Genomic DNA, 11975 nt, shown 5'->3' with positions numbered 1-11975 from the left:
GGGGGGGGGCGATCGCCACTGCCCTCTGGTCATTTTCGCCCACACCCAAAAGCTAGCCAGGGCAGAAAAGGAGTTGTACTATCTACCTGTGCATCACAATACCACACACAGTGACAGGGAGTTACATTTATAAATTAATTGAAATCTTATTGGCACAGGGCTCCTAGTAAATAGACCCTTAGATATGACCCTGACATCAACATCTGCTTGTGTTTATGTGAAAAGCAGAGGATCAGATTTCTACTCTTCCCCGTAACCAACAAAGGGAAAACAATGAGTGTACAATGGGATGGGGAGGGGGTGTATACATGGGATGGATAATTAGATGTATAGGGGGGATGTGTAAGGAGGAGTGGGAATGAATGGGGGGGGGGGGGCTGGTTACCTTCCTCTGTGCATCCTCCTAGCTTTGGTTCAGTGTCTCTCTATCACTACCTAGACAAGTACGTTCCTGGACTGATTAATTACACAGCATCTTCTCTCTGAGACATGGCGGAAACACAAGTAAGTGTCAGCTCTTGGGCACTGTGCTGTCCCATCGCTCTGTGTCTAGAACTATGACTAGTAACCCTAATAGGACTGACAGAAACACACATTTCTAGTCGTTTTAGTCTCTGTGATTAATTTCAACATGGCTTTACCTCTTGTGTTGAAGAGGTTGGATGTACCTTATGCACATAAATTGGATATATTAATGTTATTCACTAGACTATGCTTTACATATATATATGTTCCCTCCATGGCTTTGATGTACTTAGTAGAAAATTGGTTTCCCACGGACAGTTATTGATCAGTTATTGTTGAATTGTGGATCTCTGGGAGTGGTCAGGGGGGTGGATATTGTGGTAGAGCTATTCTTGCTTATTGTTTTGTTTTAAACATGTACATTAACTCATTAAAAGGTTACAGTCAATGTTTATCGTTACTCTGTGGACATGGGTAAGGACTGGAAAAAATCCAAAGAAATTATTTAAGTGTTATTTGTATAAAAATAATCTCTCTTCTGACATGTGCGCTAGTGCTCTAGGGCTTGTTGTTAACCCTTTATCCACAGACAGTACTGACAGGAGTGTGAACAAATCAGCATTATTGCAATGTATAAAACCTGCTGTAGAATTTAGTATGCAATTTTTTTTTGTGCACCAAGTTATTCTGTCCACTCTGTATATAAATATATATATACACTAGCAGAATACCCGGCGTTGCCCGGGATTTAAAGAATTTTAAGACACAACTGTGTTACAAAGTGTTTCTCTGAGTTTGAAGAGACCAGTTACTGGATGAAGCGGCATTAAACCATTCCCAATATTTAAGAAATGATCAGCAAACTGACCGTCCATTGTGTTGCCATGCAGAGAAACTCTCATATTTGTGGTTAGTCGCAAAGTGCGAACATGCCTGCAAAGATGTGATGATTTAAGGCATGCATTAATTTCATCCGCCATTGTTCCTTTTGGAATGACCGGCAATGTTTGTCGAAAATCTCCAGCCAATACAACAGTGACTCCACCCATTAGTAAATCATTGCCTCTTAAAAATTGAAGTGTTTGATTGAGGGCCTGTAAAGCATTTTTGTGTGACATGGTGCATTCATCCCATACAATGACCTGACATTGCTGCAGAATCTGAGTTTTTTTCTGTTCGTTTAGTGATATTGCAGACGGGAGTTTCACTTCGGGCCAGATTAAGCGGTAACTTGAAAGCTGAATGTGCTGTTCTTCCACCAGGGAGCAAAGTTGCAGCAATTCCAGAAGAGGCCACAGCAATAGCTATCTTGGAATGTACTCGAATTTTAGCAAGTAACAACTTGATGAGAAACGTCTTACCTGTTTCTCTGGGTGCATCCAGAAAAAATATATTTCCCCTTTTTTTTGGAAGTTCTTCCAAGACATTGTTCCAGAAATTCTAGAGTTATGGTTGTTTTAGATGATTTTTAGTTGTTACCCCCCTCGCCACCGCCACCCTTAGGAGTGCTAGGGGTGTGTTGCCCCCACAATATTTGTTGTCAGACTGTAAGTCATATGTGTACCAGGTTTGGTGTAAATTGTTCCAGACATTCCAGAGTTATGGTCGGTTTCGATGATTTTTAGGTGTTACCCCCCTCGCCACCCCCACCCCGTAATGAATTTCAATTTTAAATTTTTTTAGTTGCCTCCGTCATGTTTTAATACACTCGTATGCAAAATTTCATGATCTTCGCTTGAAAAATGTGGATTTGTATAGAAAGACAGACAGAAGGACAGAAGGACAAATTTTCTCTTTTATATATTAGATATATATATATATATATATATATATATATATATATATATATATCTATATATATATATATATATTTATTTAACCTGCAGCTACAGGGGTCATTGATTTTTAATGTTAAATTAAATTATTTTTTTTATTACACAGCGCAGCATCTGTGGTGTGAGTGGAGGTAACTGTCAATCATTTAAATTCCCCACTATCCACTGTGTTCTTTCTGCAAGTGAATGACCGTTACCTCCACTCAGACCACTGATGCCGCCAATACATTGATTTACGATGGAAGGCATACATAGTGATTGTATTCACAAAGCTCAGTATACATGCACTGCATGCTTTACATTCATCTGACTTGTGTAGTACGATTCTGTCAAAAAATTAATTGCAGAAATTCAGTATTAAACTTTAGGAAACACACTGGATGCACAGTGCCGTGCATCCAGTGTGTTTCCTAAAGTTTAATACTGAATTTCAAGAGTCATTAGGAGTTGCTCCAATGATGTGCTATGATAAATGTAACTTTCACGATTGCTACATGTGTATACTGTGGAGTACTTGTAACAGCCTCCGCCTAAGCTGGATGTAAATGTTTGTTTTTGCAGATCCCGTTGGCTTATCCAGTCTCCGCACAGCCTCAAGTGGTACAAATATATACTACTACCACCCCCACTACAGGTCAATGGAGTTCTGAGCTCACAGACTGTTTTGATGATGTAGGCATCTGTAAGTATGAAACAGAACATTCTGACATGGGACATGTTACATATAGAGGTACACATTGTGACACGTGAACCGTTACATAGCAACATTCTTATGCAGACATACAACCATACTCGCCTACTCTCTTGGGATGTCCGGGAGACTCTCTAATTTTGGAGTTTCCCGGACACCCGTAAGAGTAGGTTTCCCTTCCAGTCCCACCCTCTTCCCTATTGAAGTGTCCGTAGGCAGGGCTTGGTGACACAATTCATGTCACCATAGCCCCGTCACGTGATGCAAACGAATCACAGCATTGCACAGCAGGGGGCACTGTACAACTACTGGTAGCTTTACCGCCAATGGCTCAGCTTAAAAGCATCTAGCGTCAGTTAAGAGAAGTCGGATGAGAGCCAGAGTCTATAATAACTCTGGCTTCCCATCCTTAGAGAGGGCTGCCATATTGCTGGGGACCCGGGACAGGTGAGTGGGAGGTCCTGGGCTCCCCCGGTGTTTAGGAAGGGAGAGTGCTCAGCAAATGCCACGAGGCACCAGTTTTAAATAGCCACTGGAGGGGTAAGAACTGGGAAAGAGTCTACTAGAATTAGAAGGGCCCACAAGAGCCAGAAAAAGGGGGGAGCACAGCTGGTGCAGTGGGAGACAGATTTATGACCCCACCATTGAGGCTGTTTATACCCCTAACTACAAGGAGGCACCAGAAGGGTACTCCCCAGAGCCTAGTGTGCCACCGATATATTGGAAGCCGCTGTGCAGTGGCTGCCATGGCTTCCAGTTCTATGATAGACCGGGGTAGAGCCACAGCAGTTGAAGTCACAATAAAGAACCAGCAGGGGGATCCCCACCTTCAGGGCTACCCCAGAAGTAACATCACCACAGCAGACATAGGTTGGCACTATAGGGAGAAAACCAGCTAGCCGGGGGCAAAAGGGATCACATGTAATTGCAGCTTAGGCCACCAGGGGCACCCTTCACACTACCAAACACACACTCAAACACACACACACAGCCTCCCCGGAGCGGAGGTTTTTAATGTTGGCAAGTATGCATACGTTCCTTTTATGTTGTGCTCTGTAACCTCTACCCCACCTCCCCACTGTATCTATACATGGCATCCTCCCCTATCCCTAGCTGCCTCAATAAGTACACTGCCCTTCTATACTGCAGAAATAATTACTTTACCTTCCTATCAGATATTGGTTTAGTGAGGGGAGAATTTAAGAGGGGCATGTAGAAGAAGGGACCGGCAAAGACCACTCATGGCCGCCTGATCTTAGCAAGCTCCCTAAGGATCAGTTGCATCTGGTTTTTACGGTCATACCATATTAAGACACTACACATGTCACATATGTAACCTTGTTTTATTTATTAATTCAATTAGTTGTCATTATTAGGCAGTGTATAGGCTAAAACACAGCTTGTAGGTGAAAAGACAGTGGCCTGGTTCATCAAGACACGTATCTGCGTTTCGAAAGCAAAATCACTTTGCACATGCCCAGAACCGGGAGATACGTCCGTGAACGCAGCCCTGTCCTCTGCGTCTTCGATCGCAAATGACACTTACAGTCTACGATTTCGGGGGAGTGAACGGATCGAGGAAGGGGCGAGTTGACGTAGTGAATTTACAGTAGGTGAGTGCTAAACTCGAGCGCACGCAGCCACGTTCAATTCAAGCTCTGAACATCTCAAAGTTACTTGTTTTCCTGCCGTATCTCTTGCTCCAGCTACAGGGCTAGACTAATCCCTGTTCAGTAGTGATGACAGTCTCGTATGCATGCTATAACGTGTATGCAATCACAAGCAACTGTATAAATATATTTTATGCTCAATAGACATTAACAACATTTTAATAAGTGCAGCGTCTTGTGCACAACTGCCCCCAATTTCAGCTGCACTCGTATCTTGAGATCCCTGCCTTGAGGAATTCGGGAATACGCAAAGCCTACATACGTGTGCTTAATACTAAACACAGGTTGCGCTCAGAAGAGATGCCTCAGAAGGCCAAAAAATGTCTGGTGTTGTTAAATGAAATTGCTCCTCCACCACCACAGTTTTACCCCAATGACAATTTTGTAAATTTCTGAAAACTCTGCCAACAAATAGCAAATGTCTTTATAGACATGATCTTATACCATAAAGGGTGTTTCACCTTCAAATAACTTTAAGTCATACTTGCCTAGTCTTCAGGAACGGTGGAAATCGTTTTCACGATTACCACTAATTTGACATCGACAAGCCCTACAAAGAAAATCCGAATTTCTGAAAAACACAAAGCTGGAGATCTCCGATTGGATCACCATGCTGACAACAAGTTATTCCGATTGGACAAGTGTTCAGCACTGCAGCTTGATGTCATTGCAATGTCGGATTAAGAGTTTAAACACTTGACCTTAGGGGTCCCCACATTGCAGCTTTAAATTTCTATTGACAGATGTCGCGATGATGTCAAGATGCAGTGCCGAACACTTGTCCAATCGGAATAACTTGCTGTCTGCATGGTGATCCAATCAGAGATATCCAGTGTCGGCTTCAAGGTAAGTCTGTTTGTTTTCCAATCGGTTTTGAAAAAATTCGGATTTAATTTGTAGGGCTTGTCGATGTCGGATTTTTCCTCATCGGTCAAGCGTACCCAACCCTCCAGGAATGTCCATCTAACGCCAGAAATTCCAGGACTCCAGGAAGAGTAGGCCATTCTCCATGATCCCGCCCAATCTCCTATCGAACTGGACTGGTGGGGCCGGTGATGATGTGGTTTGCTGTAAATTGTGTCATTATGGCCCCAACCCCCACTGCTCGATGACTAGAATGTGAAGCTTATATAAGATAGATAGATATGTTGCATAAATAAATAGGTAGATTGATTGATTGATCCAGTGATTTAGTATTTTTGCCTTACAACATTGAGCTTCAATTCCTGACCATGGCCTTATCTGTGTAGAGTTTGTATGTTCTCCCTGTGATTCCGTGGGTTTCTTCCCGGTGATCTGGTTTCCTCTCACACTGTAGAAACATACTAGTAGGTTAATTGACTGCAGACAAAATTAAAGTGTGTGTGTTAGCGAACTTAGACTGTAAGCTCCAATGGGGGCAAGGACTGATGTGAATGATAAATATTTTCTGTACAGCACTGCGGAATTGGCGGCGCTATAGAAATGACGATGATGGATCATTTGCTTTGCTCCTAACTTTAAATTATGCCCAAATAGCTTAAAGTAATTCTCCTACCTCCCTATATTAAAAGCATTAATTGAATTTCTCAGTGATTTGCACAAAATAATTTTGAACAACCCCTTCAAAGCAGAATAGCAACTTGCATTTATGTAAGATATTTTTTCCTCCAACAGGTCTATGTGGGACATTCGTGCCCTGCTGTCTGGCTTGTAGAGTGGCCTCAGACTACGGAGAATGCTGCTGTTTGCCGATAATAGGGGGCGGCCTTCTCGCCTTGCGCACAGGCCTCAGAGAGCGACACCGTATCCCGGTAAGAATTTATTATAACATCACAAATAATTATATCACACTGGTCCTACATAACCACATTACATGAGATGAAATCTCTGCCATGCAGAATCCACCATCCGATGCCAGGTTTATGCATTTAATTAGGTCCTACACAAGCTCATACCAACCATTCCTCGATGACCCCAAAATTTGTTTGTTTGGGTAGACAAAATTTAACTCAAATCCAATCCCGAAATTCCAATTTATCACTACAAACCCCATAACTATTAGATAACTGTCTGGACTACTGTCCACTAAGCAACATCAGATACTAAACTCAATCCTGTAGTCTGTCTACACGGGGTTCTCTTAAATATGTTCTGACCACCTCTCTTCCATATTTTTCGGAACCTGGCGTCCCCGGCTGATATAATTTAATTTCCTGTTTTCCACACCTCTGCCTTTTGGGTTTTTAATGCATTTGACAGAATATATATTTTTAGTAATACACAGTGAGTCCTGCGTCCTTGACAAGGTCGTGTTAACTTTGACTATAATGCTCTTAAAATTTTTGAAAACAAATTCCAGCATGTTCAGAAATGATTTTATTTTTTGATGAGCAAGTAAAATTTGTCGTATTTGTCATGCATGTTAGTTATCGATTCGTCACCAACAAGGACTTCACAGTATCGCGTACTAAACACCCACTAAAACAAATATGTTTGTCTATTGTTTTATTAGGTCTAAATAAAAGTGTTATTGCAAATATGCCATTTAAATGACAGGGCAGGACAAGCTTTTTATAAATGAAGGTCAGGAATAAAAATAAGTATTTTACTGATTCTTCTTCGAATGTCTCTAAGCTACTTTTGTGTTGTAATTTACAAGCGTAGGATTCTTTACCAATATGATGAATTTATAGCCTTGTCTATCAATATCTGAAATATTCAGATCAGATGTTGTTTGGGATGTCTGTACTGTGTTTGGCCACATCCTAAAAAACAAAAATCAAATGACTTTTCATTTGACAAAGCTCATCACAAAACAATATAAAAGTGGAGGGTGTTGACAACTGTACCCTGGTAATGTTTGCCAAGGTGTAGCTGAGTTGGCTTTGGGTAACTGGGATGGTAGAATGACATGGGAGAGTTAGAAGGATCTCACCAGGAAACTGTAGCATTCTAAAGTTATTGTATCTCAGTGTATTCCGTCTTTAGAATGCCATTATTCCCAGCTCGGAAAATCACAGCATTCTAAAATGACCATGTGACACCAACCTAAGACATGAAGCTGCCTCAAGCACTTTCTTAGTGAAAGTTTTTCTAATTAGGCCGCAAGGTTTCATGGAGCGCCTCCTAATGGTGCATTTTTTTGTTTAATTAAAAAACACTAGGGGCTAGATTTACTAAGCTGCGGGTTTGAAAAAGTGGGGATGTTGCCTATAGCAACCAATCAGATTCTAGCTGTCATTTTGTAGAAGGTACTAAATAAATGAAAGCTATAATCTGATTGGTTGCTATAGGCAACATCCCCACTTTTTTCAAACCCGCAGCTTAGTAAATCTAGCCCTAGATGTCTGATACATTAAGGAAAAGAAAGCAGAAATCGTTTTTTCCAGGACAAAATCATGTGACAATGCAAGGGGTGCATATTAGTTTATTGTTTTGCACATAATTAAATACTGATTTTTTATCTAGCACACAAATTTTATTTTTACACTGAAATTTAAAGTTGATCTAGGACATGTCCTACCCCAACTATAAATCTGTCCTCACATTTTAAATTTACCTCCCCCTCCAATGCAACATGGTTTTGTCCAGGTGCAAAGTTACTCATTTTTTTTTTGTTTTACTTTCCTTAATGAATCAGGCCCTATATATTTATTTTTTTAATGGCATGTTTTATGTATAATGTTATTTTGTAGTTGAAAATCAATTGGGGGGAGGGGGGGGGGCAGATCACTATGGGGCCACATGATCCTGTATAACCTACCATACATGTACTGATTAGTCTGTTACCTGTCTCCAAGCAGTCTCTCGCACTCTCTGAGCAGTCTCTTATTGCACATTATAGGGAACTATCTGCAATGACTGCGTGTGTCTCACATTCTGCGGACCCTGCGCTCTGTGCCAGTTGGCGCGGGAACTGAAGGAACGGAAATGAAGAGGCCACTGATTGGACTGTACGACAAGAGGCAACAGACAAGATGAACATATAAATATAATTCTGCATGAATACTGCCAGTTTCTCTATACACAATATAGTGGGTGAGGGTAGAAAGTATCCAGTATTTGTAAATATAGATGTAAAGTTATTCCACGAACCAGTAAAACAAGGTTGCTTGACGGTGGAAAACTACTTTAAATAATACTGTTTGCCAGGGAATTAGCAAGCACCAATTTGATCTAGTTTACCAATGTTTTATAAAACCATTTATGCACAAATAATATGACAACGGTTGGCTCGCCTAAGGGGGCCGACAGGGAAGAAACCAGAGGATTTGCTAGAGGCGCTGTGAGGAGAAATCTTAGACCCTAATATATTTCTAAGTCCATTGGACTTAAAGAAAATCTAGCACCATCGGAGCACCAACTAACTGCTTTATTGCTCGGCTACTTCATCATCCTGAACAGAAAGACAGTCTCGCATTGGCACAAATAAAAAGCTGGATCCAGAACCAAAATGCCAGCCTGTCTCCTCCACCCAGACTTTCCCTGTATTGATCCAGAAGCCATGTTGATCCTTTTTTGGATGGTGAAAAGAACACACTAGAACCATCCTTAAGCTTTGCGCTAAACTCCAGCGATTGGTGGAAGTGAAACCGCTTTCTTTTCATCTCTGGAGGACCTGCACTCCTGGCTGGAACAACGTCCACATAAGTGAATGTTCTCAAAGGTTTCTGCTGTGTTCTCTCCTGAGCGGTATAACAAATAACACAAGACAATGCCCCTAGTGGTGGCAGCGATTATGTAGAGTTACCAGCGGAAAGGTAATTTGCCACCTGCTATTGCTGTCTACACATACCCGATATATGTTTCTGGTTCCTAGTAAAGGCATCTACCAGTTGGAGGGCAGAAGAAGGGAGGAATTGGGTATTGTTTACAGTTTAAATACAAGGTTTCCAGTCACTGTATATATTAGTAATCTATATACTATTATTGCTACTCCTTACATATGTTGGGTTCTGGAACCCTTGTAACTAAATAGTTTTTATCTTTCAGACATCAAGGTAGATCCCTGTTCTTGGACTATCTGTGAGTTAAATCATAAGCTCAATAAGCCTCAATTGTTTAACTATGTCAGGAAGTGACCTCTTGCTGCAATTATGGTTTAGGAGACTCATAGGAAAGGAAATGGCTGCATATCGCAGTGATACATAATGAAAGAACCACTGTCAATCACCATGGGGCTACTCTGGGAGCCCCGGCAAAGTCTTCCCTCCAGCGCAAACTGTTTTTACTGGCGCTGCCAATGAATGAAGGAAGTGCTATCCACAGCTTAATAAGTTGGAGAACTTTGCAGCCCCCATATTAATCTATGGGGACTGCGCTAAGAAACGTTAAGCGGGTTATGGCAGGAGAAATCAAAGAGTTCTTTCTTAATTGTGCGATAGCCATTTTAACGAGAAAACTGCTGTTTCCGCCGTTTTAATGTCTGATCACACTATAATACATAGACCCTTAAGAATTATACGTATGCTAGGGGAATATCCATATTAGTATTTAAATCCATTGATTTTATTCCAATTTCCACAAATATTTTAAAGACCAATATATATTATTGAATTTAGGTAAATATTGAATGTTGGTAAATATGTATAACCTTCTGCAATCCGATATTACACTTATAAATAAAGTATTGTTAAAACTAGCAAGATCTACCTAAAATTATGCGGTGTTAATGCCGTTATAAATACTGAATTCTTACATCACTTATAGATCTGATCTGGAATTACGCTCTGATATGACACTGGGTCTTAAAGTCGAACTCTGTCCCATATAGTATTTCAGATCATCCATCCTTGACTGTATAATTTACACATATATATTGCAGTGTGAAATTAATTATTAATAGTTCACCCTCAATGGCTGAAATTTTCACATGTCGCAGAAATATTAGAAGCAGATACTGGGGGTAAATGTATCAAGCTGTGAGTTTCTGGCGGGTTTGGAAAGTGGAGATGTTGCCTATAGCAACCAATCAGATTCTAGCTGTTATTTTGTAGAATGTACTAAATAAATGATGACTAGAATCTGGTTGCTATAGGCAACATCTCCACTTTTCAAATAATTCTTTGGTGACTCACGATTGTTGTTTTTAATAGATGCCTATCTCATTACATGTCATTATTGGCCTTTAAGATACCTAATTTACGATTGTTGGAGCTGAAATTGCTACAAACATAGAGGTGCTATGTTATTGCAAAATGTAATAAAAGCTAAGTTTAAAAAAGCAAGAAATTCAGCAATGTATCAATCTTTTCAGAATGCAGAGTAGTAAGAAATGAGGGGGCTATATCGGGATGAAAAAGGGTAAGACTCCCAAGGACATGATAGGGAAAATCATACCACCTATATTTCATTGTGACATTTACTATCTGCAAGATCCACCCACAGAGTCTAGAGGAAGTCTAAGGGTTATATTTACTAAACTGACGGTTTGAAAAAGTGGAGATGTTCCCTATAGCAACCAATAAGATTCTATTTATCATTTATTTAGTACAAGCTACAAAACAGCGGCTAGAATCTGATTGGTTGCTATAGGCAACATCTCCACTTTTTCAAACCTGCAGTTTAGTAAATATACCCCTAAAGCTCTTACAACTTGGGTCGCAGCTACTATTAGGTGAACCCAGGCGGTTGCATAGGGCATCAATGTTTAGGGGACATCTAAAACAGTGTATGAGTGTCATATGTTACACAACCAGTGACTTTAATGCACCTGTAGCACTACAGCACGGAGCGCTGGGTACTGACTTATGATGCTGTGTCCCCTCCATGACAGTGTTGGGCTGGTAGTGTGGCGCTCGGCTATGATGTCACAACTAAGCACCACAGTTCCAGTCTGAGCAGCTGAGGATACTTCCCCACCTCCAAGGTAAGAAGTAGTGGGGTTGAGAGCACCGGTTCCGAGTGGGGTGGGGTTCTGTTTCCGAGTCGGGGGTGGGGGACAGAACTTACACCAGCCCTGCATACAACACCGTAAACATCCTATCTGTTTTATCATTTGCAGTTTATCCCTGGGAATAACTTATTTCTAACTCTAAGCAAGCAGGTTAATGTCAGTACAGATGAGTACGCTTTTCAGTATCACATTGGGATAAGTACATTTAAGTGCATTATGTGAAAAATGGAGAAAAAAAAATAATTCTTAATTCTAATTCTACCCAGAGTCCCTCTCATGTAATTAGTGCAATTTGATTATCTTACCACAAAATGTCATTAGCTTCTCCTGCAGATATTGTGAAGCAGAACATGTGCCCATTATGTCCGGCTTAATACAGTCACATGGTCCAGAAACAAGTGTACAGATTTGATTTTATTTAAGATTTTGTTTATTTA

General features: G+C 40.8%; 1 protein-coding gene across 1 annotated transcript; it reads left to right on the top strand.

Moving 5' to 3' along the window:
• The first annotated feature begins 430 nt into the window (after positions 1–430).
• Positions 431–10637, top strand: LOC142107862 (cornifelin homolog A-like). Its single transcript, XM_075191503.1, has 4 exons — positions 431–504; positions 2862–2982; positions 6318–6454; positions 8488–10637. The coding sequence occupies exons 1-4, from the start codon at positions 490–492 to the stop codon at positions 8575–8577; spliced, it is 363 nt and encodes a 120-aa protein (XP_075047604.1). The 5' UTR covers positions 431–489; the 3' UTR covers positions 8578–10637.
• Positions 10638–11975: the final 1338 nt, after the last annotated feature.

Source organism: Mixophyes fleayi, chromosome 11, assembly GCF_038048845.1.
Source record: "Mixophyes fleayi isolate aMixFle1 chromosome 11, aMixFle1.hap1, whole genome shotgun sequence".
In the NCBI taxonomy this organism is placed as follows: domain Eukaryota; kingdom Metazoa; phylum Chordata; class Amphibia; order Anura; family Limnodynastidae; genus Mixophyes; species Mixophyes fleayi.
This window is presented reverse-complemented; position numbering and strand designations above follow the sequence as displayed.

Coding starts and splice junctions, on each gene's coding strand:
- LOC142107862 (XM_075191503.1), top strand. Junction 2,983..6,317: donor TTTTGATGATGTAGGCATCT/GTAAGTATGAAA, acceptor TTCCTCCAACAG/GTCTATGTGGGACATTCGTG. Junction 6,455..8,487: donor GAGAGCGACACCGTATCCCG/GTAAGAATTTAT, acceptor TGCACATTATAG/GGAACTATCTGCAATGACTG.